A 27,427-nucleotide genomic window follows, 5' to 3' on the forward strand; every position below is an offset into this window, starting at 1 on the left:
TATACAGTGATGTGTGTCAATTCAGAGAAGGCGATGGCACCCCACTCCAGTACTCTTGCCTGGAAAATCCCATGGACGAAGGAGCCTGGTAGGCTGCAGTCCATGGGGTGGCTAACAGTTGGCTACGACTGAGCGACTTCACTTTCACGTTTCACTTTGATGCATTGGAGAAGGAAATGGCAACCCACTCCAGTGTTCTTGCCTGGAGAATCCCAGGGATGGGGGAGCCTGGTGGGCTGCCGTCTAGGGGGTCGCACAGAGTCGGACACGACTGGAGTGACTTAGCAGCAGTGTGCCAATTATTTCTTAATAAAACTGACAAAAAAAAAAAAAAAACAACACAGGACTTGGCAGTGTATGTGCATATTTGTGCGTTCAGTCACACAGTTGTGTCCACTCTTGCAACACCATGGACTGTAACCTGACAGGATCCTCTGTCTATGAGATTCCCCAGGCAAGAATACTGGAGTGGATTGCCATTTCCTCCTCAGGTGATTTTCCCCACCCACGGACTGAACCCATGTCTCCTGCATCTAGTCTCCTGCATTACAGGCAGATTCTTTACCACTGTGCCATCGACAGGAAATAAACAGCAAAGGATGTGACTTTGGAGGAGGTCGATCTGGGTTGTAATCCCAGCCCCACAATTTACTTACTGTAAGATCCTAAAAAAGTAATTAAACTTCTTTGGGCCTCACCTTTCTTCTCTAAAAAATAGTAATCATGGATGCCCATTTTCCTTTTCTCCTTGAAATACAGCTAGGCTTCATTTCCTGAAGCCACAGTGATGATACTAGTAATCAGTACTAGTGTTTAATAACGAGTATCATGCAAACACTGACCAAGCAGACCAGATACAACTCATCAGAAGAGTCACCAGTGACAGACAATTAATGGGACACCCCACTGAATGCCAGCCCTGCAGAATCATATTTCTCCATGAAGGCATGGACACAGTGCTGGCAGCTTAATTAGAGAGTGGAGAAAGGTGAAATCCAGGAAGACCCACCCCCCCCCCACCCCGCCAAAATAAAACATAGCTTAATAACTCTCAGAAGCATTTGAGCAGGATTTTATAATTTATTAAGTCCTTTCACAAACATTGCTTGAATTATTAAAACAGTTTCCTGGAAAACACAGTATTGAATCCTCTCAATTCATTTCAATTAAATGCATTCATAATATGCAAACAGTTGATACAGGTGAAAAAAGGGGTAAGAAAGGATTCCTACTTTAGGGATTTTACATTGTGCTAGAGGTTTGGACAATATACCATTGATTGCTTCTTTTCTAGATGCTTTTTGTTACATGATAGCTAAAAAGTATGTGAATGTTTAACTTTTGCTATAATTAGTAAATTGTGGGGCTGGGATTAGAACCAGATTAACCACCTTCAAAGTCACACTCTTTCTTATTGGTTATGTATGTAACTATATGGGTTTCCCAGGTGGCTCAGTGGGTAAAGAACCCACCTGCAATGCAGGAGATATAGGAGACATAGGTTCAATCCCTGGGTTGGGAAGATTTCCCTGGAGGAGGCCATGGCAACCCACTCCAGTATTCTTGCCTGGAGAATCCTACGGACAGAGGAGCCTGGCGGGCTACAGTCCATGGGGTTACAAAGAGTCGGACACGACTGAAGCGACCGAGTGTGCATGCAAGCAGGCACCTGTATATACAGGCAAGTCCTGCTGAAACTGGACCCTTCAGGGCCTTCCTGGGACAGAACCCCACCCTGTGCCCTCTGCCTGCCTCTTGTTTGTAAAAAGTCTCCTAAACCTTCGCTGAGTTCCAAAGAGCAGATTCATACGATTACTAACTAGGGAAGTGAGGTAATACAAAAACAAAGGAAAAGCAAGCCCAATATAATCTTAAACCATGACTTTTATTTTAAACTGATACCTTGCTTTATGACCCCAAATTGCCCTGTGGCTTTAACCAACTGGTTCCAAGAGGGCTTAAAATATATGACACTGGCGGGGTGGAGTGGGGCAGTGGGGGGAGTCAATTAAGAACTGAAACTCCTGACCCATCACAAAGGCCCTGAGAAATAATAAAATGCCTCATCCATTGCTATTACTCTCTCCTAGAGAGGAGTTGAGGGATCACAAGACACTGATTAACTGATTTGCTTTGCAGGAACCCATAGATTAATCACAATCACCGAGAACACATCTAGTCACAGGACAGTGCCAGGGAATCTGCAACTGAGACATCCTGAAATCACAAAGATCCCCTCTCCTTTACCTTTTGTGCCTTTCAGAACCTTGTGCCCCACTCAGTCAGCAAGATAAATTGAATTTGACACAAGTCTAGCTCTCCCATCATCCATGTTGGTGCCTCTTCAGCTAATAAACCTTTCTTTGATCCAAACTCTTTTTTTGGCCTCACAGTATGTCAGGCACACAAAGTTAGGTTCAAAAACACTCTAGGCGGGGGTGGGGGTGGGGGGTGCGGGGAGACGGTTGCTTTTGCTCTTTAACATTTATTTTTATTTATTTGTTTGACTCATGGGGTCTTAGATGTGGCATGCAGGACTTTCTGTCTTCTTTGCCATATGTAGGATCTGTAGCTGCAGCATGCAAACTCTTAGTTGTGGCACGTGATCTCTAGTTCCCTGACCAGGGATTGAACACGGATCTCCTGCATTAGGAATGTGGAGTCTCAGCCACTGCACCACCAGGGAAGTCATTCGACAACACTGCCTTTGAGTCTTCACTTGAAATACTACCATAATCAGCCTGTATTCCATTCCAGCTCTTGGACTGTGCGTCTTCAGTGACCTCCTTACCCTTCCAGTTTCACCTTCTCTATCTTTGTGCATTTCTCTTTCTTCCCAGCTTAAGAACTTGGTCTCTTTCACCCTTAGCTTTTTTCCCTGCCCCTGACCACCACCCCCCACCCCCTACCCCCGACCCCGCTCCGTCCCCCAGCCTCACCATTAGAATCTACCTCCTTCTGCCAAACCCACACACCTGAAACTGTTCATTAAGTCAGGTGGAGAGAATCTGAAATCTTGTTGTCGTTCAGTCTCTAAGTCATGTCCCACTCTTTGCAACGCCAAGCAGCATGTCAGGCTTCTCTGTCCTTCACTATCTCCTTCTGATTTTAGCCTGTGTCTGAACACTTGATATTTTCCCTGGTGGTTCAGCAGTAAAGAAGCCACCTTCAGTGTTGGAGAGGTGGGTTCAATCCCTGGGTTGGGAAGATTCCCTGGAAAAGGAAATGGAAACCCACTCCAGTATTCTCAGAGAATTCCATGGACAGAGGATTCCATGGACAGAGGAACCTGGAGGGTTACAGTCCATGGGGTCGCAAAGAGTCAGGCACAACTTAGCGGCTAAACAACAAAAACAAAATACTTGAGACTTGATGTGGGAAGAAGGGAAAAGAAAGATTTGAGTGTGAAAAAGGAGGCTTATGGCAGTGAAAATAAAGTGAAAAGAGGCTCTTATCTGAGACTACTCTGGGGAGAAGATAGGAAAAGGACAGCAGTGGGCATCTCGGTCCTGCTTTCTAGAAACGTAGCCTGGAGGCAGCAGGATCTCAGGGAGAGACTATATGACCATATGGAATGACCACTTGGCAGTCATTCCATTAACTGTCTTAGAGACTCCTGTAATGCCAGTTTGATATAAAAAAAATTAGGTAAACGAGGCCTAAAGAATCATGTGAACAAAGTAGTAAGCATTCCTCAGCAGGGGGACCTGGTGGGCCAGTGGTGAAGAATCAGACCTCCTTCTCATGCCTACCACACAAACACCTTGGCACTATGAGAGTAAAACCCTAGGACTGCTTTGTGTGGGGAGTAGCAGAAAGTCCAAGAAGGCCTGAGGTTAAATTTCCCATTAACTCAGTAAGGATGGCACTTAAAATAGAAATTAATTTGTTCCAAAAATAAAGTGGTATTTTTTGTGCACTTGAATTTATGGTTATGATTCATGCTTGCAGCCTTTTTTTTTTTTTTTTTAAACAATTTATAGCATGAGCTTTGTTTCCTTAATAATTGAATTGAGAATTTGTTTTCCCAAAAGGAAATTTAGGGGACTGGATAACAAGTGGAAGAGAATTTGGGTCACTTTTATAAGAGTAATCCTTTTAGTGATAGTAAACTCCTTCTTGGTAGGTCCAACCTCAGCATAAGTACCAGCAAAGGAAAGGTGCCAGAATTAAAGGAGTTTAATCCAAGAAAGAAAGAAATTTTGAGGATCAGAGATTTGCTTCAAGTGATATAGTAACCAATGATGGACTTAACTTCCAGTCTGTAGCACTGATATCTTTCCTCTCCTTTCCTTTTGTCTGTCTATTCTTATGTCATTTCCTCTCCTACCCACATTTTGCCCTATCCTGAGTATGAAAGTCAGGTTATAATAACTTGCAATTTTGCATATGTTACTGGTCACATTTTATTTATGGTTCTCATTCAGAACATGACTCATTTTTCCCCATCAAGGAAATCAGACTTTATTTTGGTAATGTATATGCAAAAAACTTTGATATATGTAGAAACTTAATGTTGAATGTCCCGGGACATGATTCAGAGGCTGACTGGGGGAAGGCCTGAATCTCTGGCTGTAGGGGATTATTGTGGTTTGGCAATGAGAAGCTGGGAAAATTGGCTTCTGGAAGAGGGAGAACTTCACCTTTCTTTAGTGAAGGAAGTCGGTGAATATATCCAGTTGGTCTCCAGTGGAAGCGAAAGTGTCCTTTACCTGGACCTCTTTCTTTGGAGTGCCTAGGTGGTGGGTCACGGCCTTGGCGATGGTGGTCTTGGGGATCTTGCCTATGTGGTGGTGGGTCACAGGGTCCATGGTCATAGAAATCATTGTCATGGGGATGATGTCCATGAGGATGATGTCCATGGGGGTGATGTCCATGGGGGTGGTGTCCATGGGGATGGTGTCCATGGGGGTGGTGTCCATGGGGATGGTGTCCATGGGGGTGGTGTCCATGGGGGTGGTGTCCATGGGGATGATGTCCATGGGGGTGGTGCTCATCAGAACTATGGTCATGAGGGGGCCTATGGTTCCCCTTGGTGCCAAAGGGAGGGTGAGGACATCTTAACCCTGGAGGGGGAAATGGTAGAGGAGCCCTTGCTTGAAATGGTGGACTGTCTGAGTGATTTTTGTGTTCTAGAGGAGGTGGGCATCTAAAGTTATATGACTCATGGGGATGACCATGATCTTTAGATCCACTGGGCTTAAATGGAGGCCTTCCAGCAGGAGAATGCTCATGCTCGCCAGAGTGGAAGGGACGGCCTAAATGATGTTGCACAGCACTGAAGTTTCTATGTTCCTGATGGTGGAAACAGAAGAGTGGATATCATCATGTAACACAAAAAGAAGCTAGATGTTTAATTTAATTTATGTCAATGGCATCTAGATTTTAGATTCCACAGCTTTTTTAAAAGTAGGATATCAAAAAAGGATTTCTCAAATTCTTATCTAGCCAACTCACATTCAAAATACAAAGAAACAAAATCAAAATACAAACAAAACTATCATTTATTACCATCATTATTTCACAATATAAATATTTTATTTTAATAATCAAATAACATTTGATTATTTTAATATTTTTGTTATTTTCTGACTCTTGTCAGAGTCAGAAACTTAATCTCAGAGTAAAGGGTAGTCCTTTAGATGAAATAAACATTATATTGTGAAAACACTCATTATTATTCTTCCCATCTCAATATAAACTGATGAAATTATACTATAAAATGATCCTTATCTATAGATCAACCTTTGGAAAATTAGTGCCTTATAATTTATATTCTCAACAAGAGTCGAGGTTTTTGGTACAAACATCTCCTACTCCTAAAGGATGATCACTTATCTCTGTGTACTTCTCCTTGTTCAGATTTTAATTTTTAAGAAATCTGTGGAGCCATGTTCATGGTGACAAGGCTGCCCCCTCTACTTGGGGTGGTGCTGGTACATGGGCACTGGATTATGCTCAGGTTTTTTGTTTTTTTTTTCTGATATAAAAAACACTGTGAAGAATATCTTGGTATCGAATAAAAACTTTCTAGGACATATGTAAAATACTGTTTTGAGTCCTATTTCATACACCTTTATATAGTAGATTTTAGCATTTTTTTTAGGTTCTATGCCTAATATTGAAATTAAGTGTCAGCACTGGAGTCCTGACTACAAGAGCCACTTTCAATTCATTAGAGGTTGGTTGAATTAATCATGATTTTACTTTTCCAGCAAATCTTACCCTTCTCAATTCTTGGGGGGAAAAAATCCATATTTTTTGTGTCATATCAGCAATTTGTACTGTCCCAATTGTACTTTCCCTGTTCTCTCTGTATTTCTCCTCCTTGTCATCCCTACTCCCTCATCCACCATCTCTCTTTCTCCTTCTTCTGTCTCTCTCTGTCTGTCCCTCTTACACACACACACACACACAATACACACCAACAACCATAAGAACAATATATGCTGTGTGTGTGAAAATATCACCTATTTTAGCACTGATCATGACAAAGGCTACTTAAGCAACCCACCTTAAGGTTGAAGACTTCACAGTTTGTGACAATGTCTTTTGGGGTTTCCAAGTCAGAGGCTTCTACATCATAGAACAAATCTGCTCTGCAGAATCCAAAGATCTGTAAAGAAGCGATAAACCTGTTAGGGTGTGTGTTTTTGAATGTGTCTGTGCAGGTGGTAGGAAGGTATCCAGCTTTGTTGTGAACTCCCAGACATGTGGGAAAGGAAAAGAGGCTTTCGAAAAATCAGGGTTGTTGTTTAGTCATTAAGTCATGTCCTGAGGAGGGTAAGATACACCAGAAAATAAGGAGATCTTCATGCAGATACCTGAGTATCAAAGGGTAAGTAACTAGGGGAACAAGCCCTTTGCTTGAGCATCAGGAAGACTGGATTCTAACCTCAGCTCGGTTGTGAACATCAGGCAGGACCCTTTGCTGAACCTCAGTTACCTCTTTGTCAAATGGAGTCACTGTGAGGTGTAAATGAGGTGACATGAGTGGCAGCACCCTTGGGTGTCAGTTCTTAACACCACCTAGTTATTTGTTTTAGTTTAATCCTAATGGGTAAAAAAAAAAAAAAATCCAGTGCTAAGTGTAGGTAAATAACATGTATAATTTTATAATATATGTGATACTCTCGTGATTCACTTAACTGCTCTGTGCCTTAGTTTCCCCATCTGTAAATCAGGAATAAAAATAGTATCTACTTGGTAGGGCAGCAGTGAATTAATAAGGTAACATATGTAAAGCAGTTAGAAGGATGCCTGGCACATAGTAAGTGGTTTCTGAATGTTACCTAGCACTTTGCAGACACTGATTATACTCACATGAGAGTGTCTGGGAAAGTGGTGACTGGAACAGTTCCTCACAGAGAAGTCCAGGAAGTAACTGGTACCTTCCCCTCCTCTCTAGAACAAATTGGATCCAAGCAGTTTTAAGAATATAAAAAGTTAAAAAAAAAAAAAAAGCTGTAGATGCTTACTTTTCAACATACTATAAAGTACTATGAGGATTCAAAATCTCCAATATGCACTATTTTTCTGATGGTCTCTGCCTTTAAAAAATTTATCACATGAGTGATAAGGTGATTACTATTTCATTGAAAGTTTCAACTAATACAGACATAATTAAGGGTAGTGTGAAAAATCAACCTTTGTGCCTCCCATTCTCAGAGGTACCACTATCATCCACTTGATGGATTTTTCCTTCAAGCCTTTTCCTAAATATGTTGCACATATACACATACATCTAATAATTTAACATAAATGGGATCGTAGTCTTAAATATTGTTCTGTAACCTACTTTTTCCATTAGCAATATATCTTGAAACTCTTTCCAGTGCATAAACATTCAAAATGTTGTTTTTAGTAATTGCAGCATATTCATTCCATTGTTTGCAGGCACCATAATCTATTTAACTGCATTTACAAAATGCATGACCGACATCAACTAGCTGCTGCGCAAGGCTAGCTTGGGTGGGAAGCACTGAGGTCCTTGGACTGGGAGGCAGAACTCTCTCACTCCAGCCACACCACTAGGAGTGGTGAGGTGGGTGCTCTGAGTCTCTGTTTTCCATCATAATACAGGAGATTAGGACCAGATGATTTTAATGACTCACATAAGTTTTATTATTCTCTTTTGTCTTTCCCTCTTCCTTGTTTGGGTTTTTCCTTTTCTCTGTTCAATATTCACACACATATACCCACAACTCCAAAAGCCAAAGAACTGAAGAAGGGAGGCTCAATTTAAAAGGCCTCAAATTAAAAGGTCGAGTGAGAGCAGCAAAGAGGCCCAGGGCTGCCAAGCTCACACCGGCTGCGCTGGACTCTGGGCCCTTGGTGCTAGCTAAACGCTAGAGGAGACTCACCGCTCTCATAGCCCTCTTCACTTTGTCCACTCTGAAAGGAGCAAAGTCACTGTTCTCCCTTTGGTACTTCTCCAGGGCTTTTTCAGCTTGTTTTCTGTACAGCTCAGTATCCTCAAAGAAATCGAAGAGCACTGGGCTGTCTATAGTATTGGTCAGTGCCGAAGAGACTGGAGAAAGAAAGTGGCAGTTTTGTGGTTACTGAGTTGGAAACAGTAATGTCAATGTTGGGATTTGATACATGTAAGCATAATGGCAAGAATAACAATAGCTTCCATTTTACAGATGGAAATTGAGGGTTGGAGAGGTAACTTGTTCAAGATCAAGTCAGTCAATCAGTGGCAGAGCTCAACTTAAACCCAGATCCTTCTAACGCTCAAGTCTCTGTTGTGACCCGTATTCTTGACAACCCATCACTCATAAAGTGCTAATATTTTAATGAACTCTTCCCTGTCTCTGCCAAGGAGAGAGGCATCGTTAACACAAAATTTTGCCCAGAGAAGAGAAGATGCAGCTCAATCTTTCTTTATGGCAACTTTGTGTGGGAGTTGCTTGACTGTAGAATTTTTATATATTGAACCATGTTAAGATTAATTATTTTAAAAGAAATTCTGTGATAATTCTTTCTGAAAAGGTGAATTTAAAAGGTGTGTAATTTAGAGTCAGCACCAGTGGATTAGGGTCATGTCTTTGCCACACTTTGGCTCTGTTCCCCAGGCTAGGTCATTGAATCTCCTTGAGGTTTATTTTTATATCTAAAATTGAAAGTATTGTAATCTTTACTTCATAGCCTTGTGAGATTAAACAAGTTAATATACGTATAACTGCTTTGTGAGCATATGTAACTTTCAGTCGTTGAAGTCAATACTTGAACGCTAAGTACTTTGCAAAGTGTACTACACAGGCTATCCATTTAATTCTGGGAAGAACCTGAAGGGATAATATTATTGTTATCCTCATTTTGCAATGGAGGAAAGCTTGAAGAAGTAACTTGCCCTTAAAACCATACAACTAATAAGTGTTGAGGTTGGGGTTCAAACTCAAATTGGACCCCAGAGCCTATGTTCTCTACAATGATGTCATATTGCTGCTGCTGCTAAGTCGCTTCAGTTGTGTCCGACTCTGTGCAACCCCACAGACGGCAGCCCACCAGGCTCCCCCGTCCCTGGGATTCTCCAGGCAAGAACACTGGAGTGGGTTGCCATTTCCTTCTCCAATGCATGAAAGTGAGAAGTGAAAGTGAAGTCGCTCAGTCGTGTCCGACTCTTAGAGACCCTATGGACTGCAGCCTACCAGCTCCTCCGCCCATGGGATTTTCCAGGCAAGAGTACTGGAGTGGGGTGCCATCGCTTTCTCCATGATGTCATACAGCCTCTTGTGAATTTCTGTTTTTAGATGTTGAATTTCTATAAAAGAAGATGTGCCAGTAACAGGGAAAAATCTCTCTTCTCTTCTCAAGAGAGCAATTAATAATTGTATCCACAAGGGCAGGAACCATTTCTGATACATACTTCATAGACATCTATGATGAATATCGTTTGATTGAATTTTGTATGAACCTAGAATTAATTAGCATTTTAACAGACAATCATACCAGAACTTGTGGTGCAGTTAAAGTCATTCACTCTAAGATCCTCAGGCCCAGCCAAAAGTGTTATAGCGATTACCTTACATTGTCCAATCACCTGTAAGAAAGAGAGGTTTATGTTATTGCCTACTTCTTTCCTTAGGTTGACCCGAGGGAAAAAAAACGTGAGGCAGCATGCTCCTACTATCCATCTGAAATTATTGTGCTTCCTCTCACCAAACCCTCTCTCAAAAACATGTATTTTCTTAGCATAGTTCTGTAAGCTGGATATGCTACAAGCATCCAAAACCCTCATGAGAACCACAGAGAAAGTGTTGAAAGAGATCATGGCCATATCCCAAACATTTTCAAGGAAAAAAAAAGCTAAAACTGTTGGATATGTAGTCATCTTATTTTCTGGAACTGAAATCTTATATCTTTACTCATTTATCTTTGCATCTTCCTCTGTGGCAGAGAACCTGGACTCTGAGAACCCATGTGCAATGTGCAGGACAAGACTCAATTCCTTATGGTGACTGCAACTAATCCCTTTGGCCATTTCTGTTAGGGAAACCAGTATTCACAGTTACAGGTTCAGAGGTTCTTAGACATTAGGTGATTTGCCCAAGGTCTCACAGGTGGTCATGCTCTGATATGAGACCATAAGCCCCACTGACTTTTCTTGAACTGGTTTCCCAGTATGGCTCTCAAGAAAATATTACTTGAAGTCAACATAGTCCTTATAAGCCAAGAGGCAAAAGTTTTGCTCTTATTGTTTTACTGTGTAAGCTCAGGTGTGCAACCACCCTGGGCAAGATATTTCTGCTTCTTTCTATCTATTGATAGAAGTCAGGAATGCTAAGAGGAGAGGAATAGTACCCAGTTTACTTACTGTTTCAGACGGACGACGAGAAACATCCAGCTCACAGTCGTCCCAGTGCTTCCTGGACAGGACTGGACAGTCAGATTCTTTCACATCCAAGACTAAATAGTAGACAGCTATGGATTCCTGCGGAATTCCAAGAAAGCGATGGCTGGGTAGTATGTGGAAATCCAGAGTTTCCCAATAAAAATAAGCTCTTTATTTCTTAAAGGGAATTCCTGTCATTCTACTCCTCTTCAAGTCATTGCAGGTGCCCTACCTTTATATCATTTGATCTGTTTATTTGATAAAAAGCATCAGCAAGTTTTCAACTGGTCATAATATTTCTTCTGCCATGAATTTTAAAGAACAATCACGAAAAGGCAGTGTTGGTTTGGGTGGAAGTATTGAAGGTACAAGACTAGAATATAAGTGATGACAGCCATATTATGGCCTCCATTCTATATGCACATTTGTGTCCTCTCATCCAGTTCTATTCCTGAACTTGGGCTTCTTGTCTTTTTTTAATAGATTGACTCTTTTTTTTTTTTTTTTCCTTTGGCAACTTGTGGGATCCTCGTTCCCTGACCAGGGATCAAACCTGTTCCCCTTACAGTGGAAACTTGGAGTCCTAACCACTGGACCATCAGGGGAATCCCAGATTTCTGGTCTTGATTTCAACTTGCCCAAAGCTCAATTCACTCTCTTCACTTACAAACTAGCTCTGTCCCTCTACCTCCTTTGTCTAATCAGAGATGCCATTATTTATTGCCTTAGTCTTTGGCTTAAGGAATGTCTCTCTTCCAAGATGATGGCTGTTCCAAAACCCACAGAGAACCTCTGGAACCCCTCTGCCTTTGCTCTGTTTCTGCATACCTTCCCTCCAGATTCCCTACACACAAAGGAGGTGGTATACCAGGAATTCTCCTAGAAGGCCATCATCCAAGCCATTTTGCTATTCAAATCCTGCTCATTCTTCAGGATGCAAATGAACCCTTCTCCCATCCATCATAATTGATCTTCTATTCGACCCCTCCAGCATTTATTCCACTCACTTAGTCACCTGAGTATATTCCATCTTACCCAGTTCACCTATGTGTGTGTGTGAGCTGATGATTATTTCCTTTAGAACAAAGCCCATAGTTTATTATAATCTTTCTCTTATAGCACTTAACCATTGATTGGGCTCTGCATAAGTACTTATAAGTATTTAGAGGCTGATCAAGGACATAATGACTGTGCTTAGTGGCTTCAGTCATGTCCAACTCTTTGCGATCACATGGACTGTAGCCCAACAGGTTCCTCTATCCATGGGATTTTCCAGGCAAGAACACTGGAGTGGGTTGACAAGCCCTCCTCCAGGGGATCTTCCCGACCCAGAGATCAAACCCACGCCTCCTATGTCTCCTGCATTGGCACGAGGGTTCTTTACCATCAGTGCCACCTGGGAAGTCCAGGACATACTAGTAACAAATACTAATTCAAAGCATAAGAGAACAGTTAGAGCAGCTCTGAGGGCTTCCCAGGTAGCACAGTGGTAAAGAATCTGCCTGCCAATACAGAAGACACAACAGACACGGGTTCGATCCCTGGGTGGTGAAGATCCCCTGGAGGAGGAAATGGCAACCCACTCCAGTATTCTTGCTTGGGAAGTCCATGGACAGAGGGGCCTGGTGAGCTACAGTCCATGGGGTTGCAAAGAGTCAGACATGACTGAACACAATACAGCACAGAGCAGCCCAGAAATGAAACCAACAACCCTGACCAAAGCCAATCCACGGTGCAAAGTGGCAGGCTTAGGAGCTAGCATCTCCTTTGGCCCTGGTCCATCACCTCCCCACTCAGCTCTGCCGTGGGAGGCTCCTCACCACTTTGTCCAAGTGGGCATCAGCGACCCGCAGCAACTGGAAAAGGTAGCCATCCCACCGTCCTTTATTGATCAGGTCCAGAGCTCTCACAGCCACAGGCTCAACGGCATCGCAGCCTGTGGGATTCACAGCACAAGAACACTGCTGTGTGATCAGAAGGATGGACAGCAGTGCTGCAGTGAGTACCTTCATTTTGTTAAAATGTGAAAAGCATCCCTTGCTCTGGGATACCACGGCAGAGAAGTTTATACAAATTTTCTAAAACGCACACACAACTGATTAAGCAAGATTTTATACATTTTTGTTATGTAACTGGGGATGTTCACCTTGACCCCTCGTTCAAATATCTGTCAACATTCTGTAAATGATTAGTGGGTCCTGGGGACAGAAAGTTGAAACATGCCATGTTTATAAACATTCCTCGTTTTGAGGCTAATGCCCTCAAAACCACGTGTCCCAATGTGGGGAAGACAGTGAGATGTTTTATAGTAATTGTTCAGAGACGGTGTGATCAGCTTGTGGTCATTCTTCTAATGGGTTTGAGGTGTGGTAAGTAGGAGTCAGCATTATCAACCTTCAGGCCTGACAGGTCTGGGGTCTGTGTGTTTGGAGGCAGCATACCATCATTAATTGTTAACTTCTCCCACCTGAAGGGGATATCAGTATCTGCAAAACAGCTTAAAGATACTGTTGTATGTAATGGTTGAAGAGGAAACAGGACCTAGGTCCAAGGCTACTCTTGACTGTTGCTCCTGGTCTTGAACCCCTGTGCATGCTAAGTCACTTCAGTCATGTCGGACTCTTTGTGATCCCACGGACTATAGCCTGCCAGGCTCCCCTGTCCGTGGGATTCTCTAGGCAAGAATACTGGAGTGGGTTCCCATTTCCTTCTCCAGGGGATCTTCCCCACCCAGTGATCAAATCCACATCTCTCTCTTGCATCTCCTGCATTGGCAAGCAGATTCTTTACCACTAACACCACCTGGGAATCCCCTCTCTTTTCAGATTAACAACTGCTTGAATTGAAAGTCAGGGAAGGTCATGGAGGTTTCATGAAGAACATGAAGGCTATTCCCTGTAATCAAAGAAATAGGGGACACAGAAAAACTGTGTGCCCAGGAGCCCCACAGGGTCCTGCTCAATATTACTTGGGAAAAAGTTGGGAGCACACTCATGTCATTCCAGTTCTTTGTGACCCTTGAAGTATGCTAAAGAGAATTAGTTCATGTGGAAGAGGAAGGTGCTGAAGGTAGCAGTCAAGTCATTCGATGCCCTTCCCAGAGATAGGGTCAGAGGGCATATACGATTGGATGAGGGACCCAGCACTGGGGGATAGGGCTGAGATTAAGCTAATCCCCCATCTGCACCCCTCCTGAAAAAACAGTATAAGTGCACAGATCCCTCATACCAGTAGAGCCCAGCAGCAGCAGAAACGATGAGAAGTCAGCCTAGGTTGCCTCTCCACTACCAGTGACTTACAGCACCTGCCTTCCTCCCCAGTCTCCTTGCAGTGTCGGAGTCTATAGCCACGGTTCTCAGCCTTGAATTCATATTGGAGTCACCTGGAGTCGGACACGACTGAGCGACTTCACTTTCACTCTTCACTTTCATGCATTGGAGAAGGAAATGGCAAACCACTCCAGTGTTCTTGCCTTGAGAATCCCAGGGACGGGGGAACCTGGTTGGGCTGCTGTCTATGGGGTCGCACAGAGTCGGACACGACTGAAGCGACTTAGCAATAGCAGCAGAGGAGCTTTTCAAAATCCTTATGTCCAGGCCTCCCCCAGAGCGATTAAACCAGGGGCTTTCCATATGGACCCAGGTGTTGGTAGTTTTCCCAATGTGCAGTCAAGGCAGAGAACGGGTTGAGCTTTGGACACAACCCCAGGGAACGGAAAGAATTTGAAGAGAGAAGCCATGGGGAAGGTGTATGGAATGAGACCTCACTTCCAGAGTTGTAGTCTGATATAGTGAGCGTTAAAAGGGGAAGAAATCTGTTATGAATTATATTTGAGATTGTACCTTTAATATTAGTAACACTAGCTTTTAAATATCCAAACCAGACGGTTTCAGTGTAATTTAGAATGACAGGAATAGTATGGAATCCGGCCACGGTGTTACTCAGCGGCTCCAACCCAGGGAGGAAGGGGAAGGTCATTGATTAGAACACAATCGTATTATGTTTCAATGGAGAACAGGTTGAGCTCCTTAATTAGGCTTTTCTAGTATTGCTACACTGGCCACACCCAATATTGAGGGCCCTGGGTGAGTCAAATGCTGGTGGAGGGAAAGAGACTGGAACACTGAGGGGATGGAAGATGGCGCTGACAGTGAGAATCAGCTTTTCCTGAGCACTCTTGTAGAAGGACTGATGCTGAAGCTGAAACTCCAATACTTTGGCCACCTGATGAGAAGAACTGACTCATTTGAAGAGACTCTGATGCTGGGAAAGATTTGTCACTCGAGTGTACGTTCCTCAGTTCTTTGTCTCGTCACAACAAAGATTTGGAGCGACGGACATTAAAGCCCTCGGTGCGTCACAGCTCTTGGGTCTTGGACAAACCATGTTATAGCTCTTAGGCAATCAGTGTTACAGCTCTATTTTATTTAGAAGATAGCAGGAGAATCCATCCTTGAAGTGTGAGGGCATGCCAACCCAAAGACTCGAAGAGAAGAGAGTGAAGAGAAGAGAGTGGAGGAGCGCACAGGGGAGGGGAAGGGAGGGAGAGAGGGAGAAAGAGCACACGCACACGCACACGGGAGAGAAAGAGAGGGAGAAGGCACTTTGGCTCCTCCTTTTATGTTTTTTCCTCCACCTGGGCCTGCCCTATGCAAATTGGGCTTAGCCAGGAGTGCTGTTTGTTCTACCTGAAGTCTTCACTCTGGTCCTTGGACCTTCCTTTGACCTTCCTGTGTTCTATTTTCGCCGGCTTTTCCCTTCCTTGTCTTTTAGCCACCGCCATTTTGGACTCCTTTTCTCCATTCTACCTACCTAACAGATTGAAGGCAGGAGGAGAAGGGGATGACAGAGGATAAGATGGTCGGATGGCATCATCGACTCAATGGGCATGAGTTTGAGTAAACTCCAGGAGTTGGTGATGGACAGGGAGGCCTGGCATACTGCAGTCCATGGGGTCACAAAGAGTCGGACTCTACTGAGTGACTGAACTGAACTAAACTGTTGTGTTAAGACCTAGGGGTGGTCATGAGAGCCATGCATTCTCTTCTTGCTTTATTTTTTGGCCATGCATGTGGTGTATAGGCTGTTAGTTCCCTGACCAGAGATTGAAATCATGCTCCCTGCGTTCGAAGCACAGAGTCCCAACCACCAGACCACCAGGGAAGTCCCATCCCCCTGCTTTATTGAACCTTAAAGACAAATAGGGTACTAGCGATGTGTTACATTTCTTGCTAGACCCTGACTGAAATAGGGTCAAAGACACCAACTGATACCCCGACTGAGTCATTTTTCCATCTTAAAGGAGGCAAATAAGGGTAATAGTGTGTGAATGTTGTCTATTGCTCTTAAGCAAATTATACCAAGGCATATGAACCTCTTCTGGGAAACAGCTCCCAGGAGGGAGGAGAATAGTCATATCTGCAAATTCCCTGTCGTATGAGTTTGCTAGGGCTTCCAGAACAAAGTACCACAGACTGGGTGGCTTAAATAATAGAAGTAATTCTTTCATAATTCTAGAGACTAAGAAGTCCAAGATCAAGGTGTCAGAGGACTGGTTTCTTCTGAGGCCTCCTTGGCTTGTATGGCCATCTTCTCTCTGTCCCCACGTGTTCTTCCCTCTGTACGTGTCTGTATGCTAAATCTCCTCTTCTTATAAGGACACATACTGAATTAGGGCCCACCCTAATGACTTCATTTTTAACCTAATTACCTCTTTAAAGACCTTACTTCCAAATACAGTCACGTTCTGAGAAACTGGGGATTAGGACTTCAGTATATGAATTTTATGGGGACACAATGCATCCCATAGCACCTGTCCAATTTAAAAAGATGTGTGTGTGTGTATATATATGTGTGTATATGTGCAACTACATATATTTGTGTGTGTATATGTGTATAATATATATGTATAAACACATTCATTATTATACAGTTTTTTAAATTAAAAAAATGGGAGTAAATGTTATCTAGTTCCTTAATTTCTGCTCTGGGAAAAAATTTTTAAAGGAGTCAGAAAGTTCCCCAACTTGAAACAACGTTTTGTTCTCCCCAGGCTTAACCACAGGCTACAGGCAAATGTCATTTCCATCTACCCCATCACTAAATTTATCAAGTTCTAGGGCTTGAAAACTATTCAGACATGTGAGGAAAAAAAATCCACCTTCAAGTGGAAGGTTTTGCAGACGATATCTGACCAATACTTGGTGTTGAAATGATTGTGGGATAAAGGAAGAGTGAAGTTCTGATGAATCCCAGTCTCTTGATATCCTTTAATTTTCATATTATTTGATCAAAAGAATCACACTATGCTTTTGTAAAAAATTAACAGAAATCTCAATTACATAGAGTTGGGAAACCAGAAGGGGGAGCACTCATGCCCTGTGATGGGGCAGAGCCTAACAAACAAGAAGAGAGACTTTTGTCCTGGCAACAGCTCAGCCAATGGAAAGCCACGGACTCTGTTTACTATAGCTCTCTCAACTTTCTTTTCCTCTTTATAAAAGTTTTCCTTCCCTTGCTGTCTGGGGAATTCTCTGCCGCTCTCTGAATTTACAAATCCTAAATTGCAATTTTCTGCTTATCCCAAATAAATCCATCTTCGCTGGAGAGATAGCTGGCAGTGTATTTGTTTCAGGCCAACAGTTTGGTGGCCTGTACAAGGCCCAGATGCCGAGCAGCTCCAGGGTTGGTGAGCAAACAGGTGTGGTATCCACAGTTGAACCAATTGTTGCTCATGGCTTTTCCTGCCCAGGAGTTTGAAGATATAGCTTTCTGCCCAGGAGTTTGAAGGTATAGCTTTCTCCCAGATTTGAGCTTATACCTTCTTTGCTTTGTTCAGTTCAGTCGCTCAGTTGTGTCTTACTCTCTGCGACCCCATGGACTGCAGCACGCCAGGTCTCCCTGTCCATCACCAACTCCCGGAATTTACCCAAACTCATGTCCATTGAGTCAGTGATGCCATCCAACCATCTTATCCTCTGCCATCCCTTTCTCCTCCTGCCTTCAATCTTTTCCAGCATCAGGGTGTTTTCCAATGAGTCAGTTCTTCGCATCAGGTGGCCAAAGTATTGGAGTTTTAGCTTCAACATCAGTCCTTCCAATGAACACTCAAAACTGATCTCCTTTAGGATGGACTGGTTGGATCTCCTTGCAGTCCAAAGCTCCAGGCTTTATTTGGCATCTGTTTAAAGGTTTCCCCTTTCTGGTTAAGGCCTTGTTCTGCATGTGAAGTTGGCACTTCTGCCTAACTTGAGGTCAGGCTGTTTCACTGAACCTGGCTAGGCTTCACCTATTCCCTGTGGAACAAAGGCTGCTTCAACAAAGGATACCTGAACCTGGGTATCCTTTGACTCATTACTCAGGGAACAGGGGATTTTTTTCTGAATCAGTGCGGAGTTTTTCAGCCTTTGGCATACTCCTTTGGAAGCACTGTCTTCTGGATGTTGGGTTTAAAAAGCCTTCAGTCTGGATCCTTCAGACTTTCAAGGTGTCTCAGTGGTAAAGAATCTGCTTGCCAATGCAAAAAGATGCAGGAGATGCGGTTTGATTCCTGCATGGGGAAGACCCCCTGCAGGAAGAAATGGCAACCCACTCCAATATTCTTGCCTGGCAAATTCCATGGCCAGAGGAGCCTGGCAGACTACCGTCCATAGGGTCACAAAGAGTCAGACACGACCAAGCATACACACACACACACACACACACACACACACACAGATACACATACTGGATCCTTTAGGACCAAGCTATCTCCTTAAGACTGGCTGGGATCGGCCTGCTAGCTGTTTGAGCTATAAGATATTTGAGTTGTTTGAAATTGTTCTTTACTGTAGAGAAAAAACTCTAAGAAATGTGCTCCCAGTTATATAAGTATTTTTCAAAGTGCCCCCCATTACAGAGACTCCTGCTGATTTTATGTCTAAACATCTTCCTCATATGCATTTCTAGCTAAGTAAATAGACTTGACCAAGGCAATTTAGAATACCAGTGGTAATTGTGGGGGAATTTTGAAAGTCACAAGTTTAATTTCCTTAAAATCGAACTGGACTACAAGAGGTCAAAAATTTCCAGAACTGAGTGGCATGCTAATTTCACTCATTTTGAGACTTCTCAACTGTTATCAGGAGTCTGAAATTGTCTCTATAAAAGATTAACTGACACAAACAAGTGATGGAAGAAAGATAAACAGGCTCCCAAAGCCTGAAGCTCTTTTTCCTTGGTTTCTTTGTCCCAGGCTTTGCCTCTGGCACCATATTCTTCTTTATTTTCTATAACGCCTGTGCCTCCAATATATCTTCCAATCCTTCAGACAAATTCTCCCATCAAACTTTCCTTTTTCTCGGAAACTCCCCCCACTCCCTTACCAGCATGGTTTCTCTGACTTTTATCAGCTAGTTCATATGCTCATTGGTGAAGACCAGGTCCAGTATTGAATGAAAACCACTAACTGGGGAAGTCCTGAAAAGTCTCTAGAATTACAACTGGGAGTCCAGTCCACTAACTTACTATAATATATGATCAGGCTCAGGCAATCCCTAGCAACCTCATTAAAAAATTCCTAGGGCTTTTCCAAAGTCTGTTGATGGGAACAAAATCCAGGCTTGCAAATAAAACTCTGATGAACCAGTTCATGAATATCACACTAGACTTCAGATTCTGGTCTTCCACATGATGTTGATTCCACCTGGGTAGCTTTTAACTCTATGTTTATTAATGGGCTGAACCAGGATCTTTCCCTTCTAAAAGAAGGATCAGGATAGAATGCAACTATGTCTGCTCAGATTTAGTGAATTTGCCAAACCAGCTCTCTCATTCTCTAGATGAGTCACCTCCAAGGAAGACAGCCAAAATCCTAATATTCAACTCCAACAAATGAAGGCACCTAAACGAAATGAAAACCTTCCTGGCTTCCTCTACTGTTGCAAAGGACCAGGACTTTGGAAAAGAGATTGTTACAAATTTAACTGGTTTAGGTACCCTTAGCCCTCCAACCAGCCTTTCCAGCATCCTCCTGATTGTCGATGATGAAGCTCCAAGGAACTATAGGAGCTCTTCCTAATAATCCCTCTTAAATGCCTTAGAGAAACATTTTTCTGAATTGGGGGGTGAATCTTTTCCAGTCCTAAATGACACTAGAGCCATACTATTTTTGTTCTTCATATATATGTTTTATTGAAGTATATAGTTGACTTCGGAGAAGGCAATGGCAACCCACTCCAGTACTCTCGCCTGGAAAATCCCATGGACAGAGGAGCCTGCTGGGCTGCTGTCTCTGGGGTCGCACAGGGTCAGACACGACTGAAGCAGCAGCAGCAGCAGCAGCATAGTTGACTTACACTAGAGCCATACTCTTTGTTGTTGTTACTCAGTCGATAATTCATGTCCGACTCTTTGCAACCCCATGGACTGTAACATGCCAGACTCTCCTGTCCTTCACTACCTCCTGGAGTTTGCTCAGAGTCATGTCCATTGATTCGGTGATGCTATCTAACCATCTTATCCTCTGTCATCCACTTCTCTTGTCCTGAATCTTTTCCAGCATCAGAGTCTTTTATAATGAGTTGGCTCTTTTCATCAGGTGACCAAAGTACTGGAGCTTCAGCATCAGTCCTTTCAATGTTTCTGGGGTTGATTTCCTTTAGAATATACTCTTTGTACTCAATCCAAAGCTATAGACAGACCTTTCCTTGAAGCACTGAAACAGTTCTAACGGTGGGGCACTCCAGTGAGCCTCAAGAGGTTCCTGTGTCTGAACTCATTCCCTTTTGTTTAGGCCTTTTGAGAGATATCCACACTTTCCCCCTTAGTTCCTTTCAGTCATTTCAGTCGCTCAGTCGTGTCTGACTCTTTGCGACCCCATGGACTGCAGCATGCCAGGCTTCCCTGTCCTCTGCCCTCATTAATTTATTAGAGACTTCTTGGAGAAATATATTGGAACATATTTCTCCAAAAAGGGGGGCATAATTCTAGAAAACAGACAGTCATCATCAAAGTGACCCATGAGGTGAATTAAATGATCTTTTGATCTTTTATTTGTTCCACCTCTGTCAGTAGTAGAGTAGATTCTGGAAATCTGATCATTTGTCTCTATTGAATCAGCTACCACTTTCCTTATGGGCACGATCCACAGTATGCTTCCCATCAAGATTCGAGTAGATCCCTCAAAACTTCTTCCCAGAATCAATCAATACCCTGTTTGTAAAGAAAACCTTCAAGGCATAAAGCCCATAATAGAAGGTTACAAGGCTCAGGGCCTCATTTTCCCTTGTACATTAACAGCTCCTGCATACTTCCCATATTACCGGTGAGAAAATCTAAGGACCAAGTGTTGAGATTTGTCCAGGACCTCTGAGGCCAGGGGCGGCAGGTGGGAGGAGCTACCCCACACCCTGACACCCGAGGCCAAGGGAGGCGGCCGGGAGGAGCAACCCCAAATCCAAGGAGCCGAGGCTGCGGAGGGGAGGGCCTAGAGGAGCTATCCCACGTTGAAGGTCAGGAAGGGTGGTGGTGAGGAGATACCCCTCGTCCAAGGTAAGTAGCAATGGCTGCGCTTTGCTGGAGCAGCCATAAAGAGATACCCCATGCCCAAAGTAAGAGAAACCCAAGTAAGACGGTAGGTGTTGCAAGAGGGCATCAGAGGGCAAACACACTGAAACCATACTCACAGAAAACTAGTCAATCTAATCACACTAGGACCTCAGCCTTGTCTAACTCAATGAAACTAAGCCATGCCCATGGGGCAACCCAAGATGGGCAGGTCATGGTGGAGAGATCTGACAGAATGTGGTCCACTGGAGAAGGGAATGGCAAGCCACTTCGGTATTCTTGCCTTGAGAACCCCATGAACAGTATGAAAAGGCAAAATGATAGGATACTGAAAGAGAAACTCCCCAGGTCAGTAGGTGCCCAATATGCTACTGGAGATCAGTGGAGAAATAACTCCAGAAAGAATGAAGGGATGGAGCCAAAGCAAAAAGAATACCCAGCTGTGGATGTGACTGGTGATAGAAGCAAGGTCTGATGCTGTAAAGAGCAATACTGCATAGGAACCTGGAATGTTAGGTCCATGAATCAAGGCAAATTGAAAGTGGTCAAACAAGAGATGGCAAGAGTGAATGTCGACATCCTAGGAATCAGTGAACTGAAATGAACTGCAATGGGTGAATTTAACTCAGATGACCATTATATCTACTACTGCGGGCAGGAATCCCTCAGAAGAAATGGAGTGGCCATCATGGTCAACATATGAGTCTGAAATGCAGTACTTGGATGCAATCTCAAAAATGACAGAATGATCTCTGTTCGTTTCCAAGGCAAACCATTCAATATCACAGTAATTCAAATCTATGCCCCAACCAGTAATGCTGAAGAAGCTGAAGTTGAACGGTTCTAGGAAGACCTAAAAGACCTTTTAGAACTAACACCCAAAGAAGATGTCCTTTTCATTATAGGGGACTGGAATGCAAAAGTAGGAAGTCAAGAAACACCTGGAGTAACAGGCAAATTTGGCCTTGGAATACAGAATGAAGCAGGGCAAAGATTAATAGAGTTTTGCCAAGAAAATGCACTGATCATAGCAAACACCCTCTTCCAACAACACAAGAGAAGACTCTATACATGGACATCACCAGATGGTCAACACCAAAATCAGATTGATTATATTCTTTGCAGCCAAAGATGGAGAAACTCTATACAGTCAGCAAAAACAAGACCGGGAGCTGACTGTGGCTCAGACCATGAACTCCTTATTGCCAAATTCAGACTGAAATTGAAGAAAGTAGGGAAAACCACTAGACCATTCAGGTATGACCTAAATCAAATCCCTTATGATTATACAGTGGAAGTGAGAAATAGATTTAAGGGACTAGATCTGATAGAGTGTCGATGAACTATGGAATGAGGTTCGTGACATTGTACAGGAGACAGGGATCAAGACGATCCCCATGGAAAAGAACTGCAAAAAAGTAAAATGGCTGTCTGGGGAGGGCTTACAAATAGCTGTGAAAAGAGAAGCGAAAAGCAAAGGAGAAAAGGAAAGATATGAACATCTGAATGCAGAGTTCCAAAGAATAGCAAGAAGAGATAAGAAAGCCTTCCTCAGAGATCAGTGCAAAAAAATAGAGGAAAACAACAGAATGGGAAAGACTAGGGATCTCTTCAAGAAAATCAGAGATACCAGAGGAACATTTCATGCAAAGATGGGCTCGATAAAGGACAGAAATGGTATGGACCTAACAGAAGCAGAAGATATTAAGAAGAGATGGCAAGAATACACAGAAAAACTGTACAAAAAAGATCTTCATGACCCAGATAATCACGATGGTGTGATCACTGACCTAGAGCCAGACATCCTGGAATGTGAAGTCAAGTGGGCCTTAGAAAGCATCACTATGAACAAAGCTAGTGGAGGTGATGGAATTCCAGTTGAGCTATTCCAAATCCTGAAAGATGATGCTGTGAAAGTGCTGCCCTCAATATGCCAGCAAATTTGGAAAACTCAGCAGTGGCCAGAGGACTGGAAAAGGTCAGTTTTCATTCCAATCCCAAAGAAAGGCAATGCCAAAGAATGCTCAAACTACTGCACAATTGCACTCATCTCACACGCTAGTAAAGTAATGCTCAAAATTCTCCAAGCCAGGCTTAAGCAATATGTGAACCGTGAACTTCCTGATGTTCAAGCTGGTTTTAGAAAAGGCAGAGGAACCAGAGATCAAATTGCCAACATCCATTGGATCATGGAAAAAGCAAGAGAGTTCCAGAAAAACATCTATTTCTGCTTTATTGACTATGCCAAAGCCTTTGACTGTGTGGATCACAATCAACTGTGGAAAATTCTGAAAGAGATGGGAATACCAGACCATCTGATCTGCCTCTTGAGAAATTTGTATGCAGGTCAGGAAGCAACAGTTAGAACTGGACATGGAACAACGGACTGGTTCCAAATAGGAAAAGGAGTTCATCAAGGCTGTATATTGTCACCCTGTTTATTTAACTTATATGCAGAGTACATCATGAGAAATTCTGGACTGGAAGAAACACAAGCTGGAATCAAGATTGCTGGGAGAAATATCAATAACCTCAGATATGCAGATGACACCACCCTTCTGGTAGAAAGTGAGGAGGAACTCAATAGACTCTTGATGAAAGTGAAAGTGGAGAGTGAAAAAGTTGGCTTAAAGCTCAATATTCAGAAAACGAAGATCATGGCATCTGGTCCTATCACTTCATGGGAAATAGATGGGGAAACAGTGTCAGACTTTAATTTTGGGGGCTCCAAAATCACTGCAGATGGTGATTGCAGCCATGAAATTAAAAGACGCTTACTCCTTGGAAGGAAAGTTATGACCACCCTAGATAGCATATTCAAAAGCAGAGACATTACTTTGCCAACAAAGGTCCATCTAGTCAAGGCTATGGTTTTTCCAGTAGTCATGTATGGATGTGAGAGTTGGACTGTGAAGAAGGCTGAGCGCCGAAGAATTGATGCTTTTGAACTGTGGTGTTGGAGAAGACTCTTGAGAGTCCCTTGGACTGCAAGGAGATCCAACCAGTCCATTCTGAAGGAGATCAGCCCTGGGAATTCTTTGGAAGAAATGATGCTAAAGCTGAAACTCCAGTACTTTGGCCACCTCACGTGAAGAGTTGACTCATTGGAAAAGACTGATGCTGGGAGGGATTGGGGGCAGGAGGAGAAGGGGACGACAGAGGATGAGATGGCTGGATGGTATCACGTCCATGATGGTATCATGGACGTGAGTCTGAGTGAACTCTGGGAGTTGGTGATGGACAGGGAGGCCTGGCGTGCTGCGCTTCATGGGGTCACAAAGAGTCGGACATGACTGAGCGACTGATCTGATCTGATCTGAGCATAAGCAACATTGTTATCCCTCATACCTTACTAACATCCGTTCTCACTGGAAGTAAATTTTTTTTTACTGTAATTGATTTACGCAGTGCAGTCTTCAGTATTCTATTTAAAGAAGCTAGCTAGTACCTTTTTGTCTTTACTTGGGAAGAAAAAAATTCACCTGGAAAGCAATGCCTCAGGGTTATACTGACAGTCCTTCTGAGGGCTGATCTGAGATATTCTTTCTTTCTTTTGTTTTTTGGCCACACCATGGGGCTTGTGGGATCTCAATTCCCTGACTAGGGATTGAATCCTTGCCTTTGGCAGTGAAAGCACAGCGTCCTAACCAGGGACTGCCAGGGAATTCCCTGGGCTGAAGGCTGATTGGGATGATATAAAGTTCCTTAGGGGTTTTACTTTGTTGCAACAAAGTAAAAGGTGGATCCTTTGCTTCTTCGCTGTCTTTCTCAAGCCTTCTCACATTAAGACAACATCCACTTGCTAAATCTTTTAGCCTTAAAGGGACTTAAGGTTGTCAAAGAAAAATTGTAGCTTGTCCAAACCCAGGTTTGATATTTAGAGCATCTGATAACAGAACAAGGCTGAACTGAGATCCAGATAAAACCTCACAGTGTCCTAAGTCCCATCAGACCTAAAACTAAGCACAGCTGTGAGGTTTTCTCAGGCTAGTTGGTTATTAATGAATTTAGATTCCAAATTTCTTTCTTATGGCCGAACCTCTATGTTTTACTCAGCAATAAAGGCTGCAGTTTTGTGGGAAGAACTGGCAACACAGTCTTCGAGGCCTTAAAGGAGAGTCTGATGAGCTCTCACCTGACTTCAGGCATCCCAATGATCAGATTCCCCTTCTCCTTTTTGTATATGAAGAGGAAGGGAATGCCTTAGGGTACTCACCAAAAACACAGGGACCACCGTCAACTCACAGGGTATTATGGCCAGCAACTGGATCCTGTGGCAGAGGGACACCTCCCTTGCCTTAGAGCTATTACAGCCACTGCCCTTTTGGTTAAGACCACTGAGAAAATTGTCGTGGGATCCTTGTTAACTATTTTTGTACTTCATACAGTTAGAAGCCTCCTGAACTCTTATCATGCTCAACATTTCTCAGCTAGTCACCTTACCTCTTTCTTATGAAGTCCTTTTGTTAACTGTTGCTCACATAACTCTTTTATGTTGTAATAGCCTTAACCTGGCTATGGTTCTGCTCTTCGTCACTGACAAGTGCTTCGAGGCTGCTTAACGCTGATAAACCTGATCCCTATAATGATCTGTAGGAAATTCCATTGGTAACACTAGTTTCTCATGGTTCGCTGATGGCTTTTATTTAAAGGTGACAATGGCAAATATTGTGCTGGGAATACCTTTTGGTCTCCTTTTGATGGGGTTGAGGCAGCATCTTTACCTAAGGCTACTTTGGCGTAACAGGCTGAATTATATGCTCTTACACAGGCTTGTTCTTCTTTTTTTTTTTTTTTAAACTTTTACGACTGCATTTATTTGTCTGTAGAAGGTAGCCCTGGGCCAGCCTTTTCACTTTTCATACTTGAGGGAACCACTGCCACCATCTGCCCAGGACCCTTCCTTCTCATTCTTCAAGCCCATAGCACAGCCGGCACGTTGTATAATTCTCGATAGCTCTCTAGCTGAGGATGTATGTAGCTCAGAAGTATTGCTGCTATAGCTCTGATGATCGGGGTCTCGTTTCTCGGAGTCTTTGGCTTCTTCCAAAATATCACTGAGAACTTGTATGTATTCAGTTGCACCTCTGAGGATATCAACTTTGCTAGGCTTCCTGTTTTGGGGAAGAAATGGCACCAGTGCCTTCAGTTTGGCCAAACCATGGTTGAGATTTTTTATCCGCTCGCGCTCTTTGGCGTTGGCCACGCGCCGCCGCTCCAGCACCAACTGCACGTCCTGGGTGGACGAAGGCAGCCGCTTGAGCCGGCAGATGGTGGCCTGCTGGGGCAGCGGCCCGAACTGCTCCCGCAGCACGTCGTCCAGGAGCTCGGCAGGCGGTACCCTCAGGAGCTCGGGCGCGGCGTCCATGGCTGCGCGCGGGGGCGGCGGGCAGCTGGGCCTTCCCCGGGGGCGCCTGGGCCCCTCGGGGGCGGGGCCCCGGGCTCCTGCCGACATCCCCCTGCGCACCTGCGTACCTGCCTGCTCCCCACAGGCTTGTTCTTAAGCCAAGGACAAAACTGCTATTATTTATACTGATAGTAGCTATGCTTTCAGAGTAGCTCATGATTTTAGAATGTCATGGGGGAAAATGTGGCTTCCTTACTTCTCTGGAAATAAAATTTTTAAATGGCTCCTATGTTTAACAATTATTAAAAGAACTGCTTTAACATATTGCTTTAGCTATTATTAAGATCCCTGGGGCATTCTAAACTTGATTTTCTAAGAGAAATTCACCTTTCTGAGATTTCTGCAAGGAGTGCTGCCCTTAAAGGGACCCACAGGAGCCTAACCCCTGTCATGGTCCAAAGGGCTATTTCTCAAGTGATAATTTAGAAAAACTGGCTACAGAGGCCCCAAAACTGGCCTCAGAAAAAGAAAAAAACAAGATTTTTCAGCAATTGTTGGTTTGGTAAAAAGAGAAACGTCTAGTTTGGACCAAATAACAGCCCAGTTCTACTGGTGACTCTAAAATTCCCACTTCTCACCACTGTACATGCATTAAACTATTGGTATCCTGACAAAATAACTTCATGAACCAATATTGG

At 43.4% G+C, this 27,427-nt stretch overlaps 2 protein-coding genes across 2 annotated transcripts; both read right to left on the reverse strand.

The window, feature by feature from the left end:
- Window positions 1–4,392: 4,392 nt before the first annotated feature.
- On the reverse strand, window positions 4,393–12,930 carry HRG (histidine rich glycoprotein). Its single transcript, XM_019958399.2, has 7 exons — window positions 12,658–12,930; window positions 10,820–10,936; window positions 9,955–10,045; window positions 8,364–8,530; window positions 7,324–7,404; window positions 6,515–6,616; window positions 4,393–5,295 (listed from the first exon to the last, which is right to left on the reverse strand). Exons 1-7 carry the CDS (start codon window positions 12,847–12,849, stop codon window positions 4,465–4,467), a joined length of 1,581 nt encoding a protein of 526 aa, XP_019813958.2. The 5' UTR covers window positions 12,850–12,930; the 3' UTR covers window positions 4,393–4,464.
- A 3,918-nt stretch (window positions 12,931–16,848) lies between these two features.
- Window positions 16,849–26,856, reverse strand: LOC139183246 (factor in the germline alpha-like). Its single transcript, XM_070790409.1, has one exon. It carries the CDS (start codon window positions 26,835–26,837, stop codon window positions 26,235–26,237), a length of 603 nt encoding a protein of 200 aa, XP_070646510.1. The 5' UTR covers window positions 26,838–26,856; the 3' UTR covers window positions 16,849–26,234.
- Window positions 26,857–27,427: the final 571 nt, after the last annotated feature.

This window comes from Bos indicus, chromosome 1, assembly GCF_029378745.1.
Source record: "Bos indicus isolate NIAB-ARS_2022 breed Sahiwal x Tharparkar chromosome 1, NIAB-ARS_B.indTharparkar_mat_pri_1.0, whole genome shotgun sequence".
Taxonomy (NCBI): domain Eukaryota; kingdom Metazoa; phylum Chordata; class Mammalia; order Artiodactyla; family Bovidae; genus Bos; species Bos indicus.

Bases quoted from the DNA above. Each gene is read 5' to 3' on its own strand.
- HRG (XM_019958399.2), bottom strand. From the start codon at position 12,849: ATGAAGGTACTCACTGCAGCACTGCTGTCCATCCTTCTGATCACACAG. The intron at 10,046-10,819 runs GTAAGTAAACTG...TCTTTCTTACAG, and splicing joins CTCGTCGTCCGTCTGAAACA to GTGATTGGACAATGTAAGGT. The intron at 7,405-8,363 runs GTGAGTCTCCTC...AATTTGTTCTAG, and splicing joins TGAAGAGGGCTATGAGAGCG to AGAGGAGGGGAAGGTACCAG.
- LOC139183246 (XM_070790409.1), bottom strand. From the start codon at position 26,837: ATGTCGGCAGGAGCCCGGGGCCCCGCCCCCGAGGGGCCCAGGCGCCCC.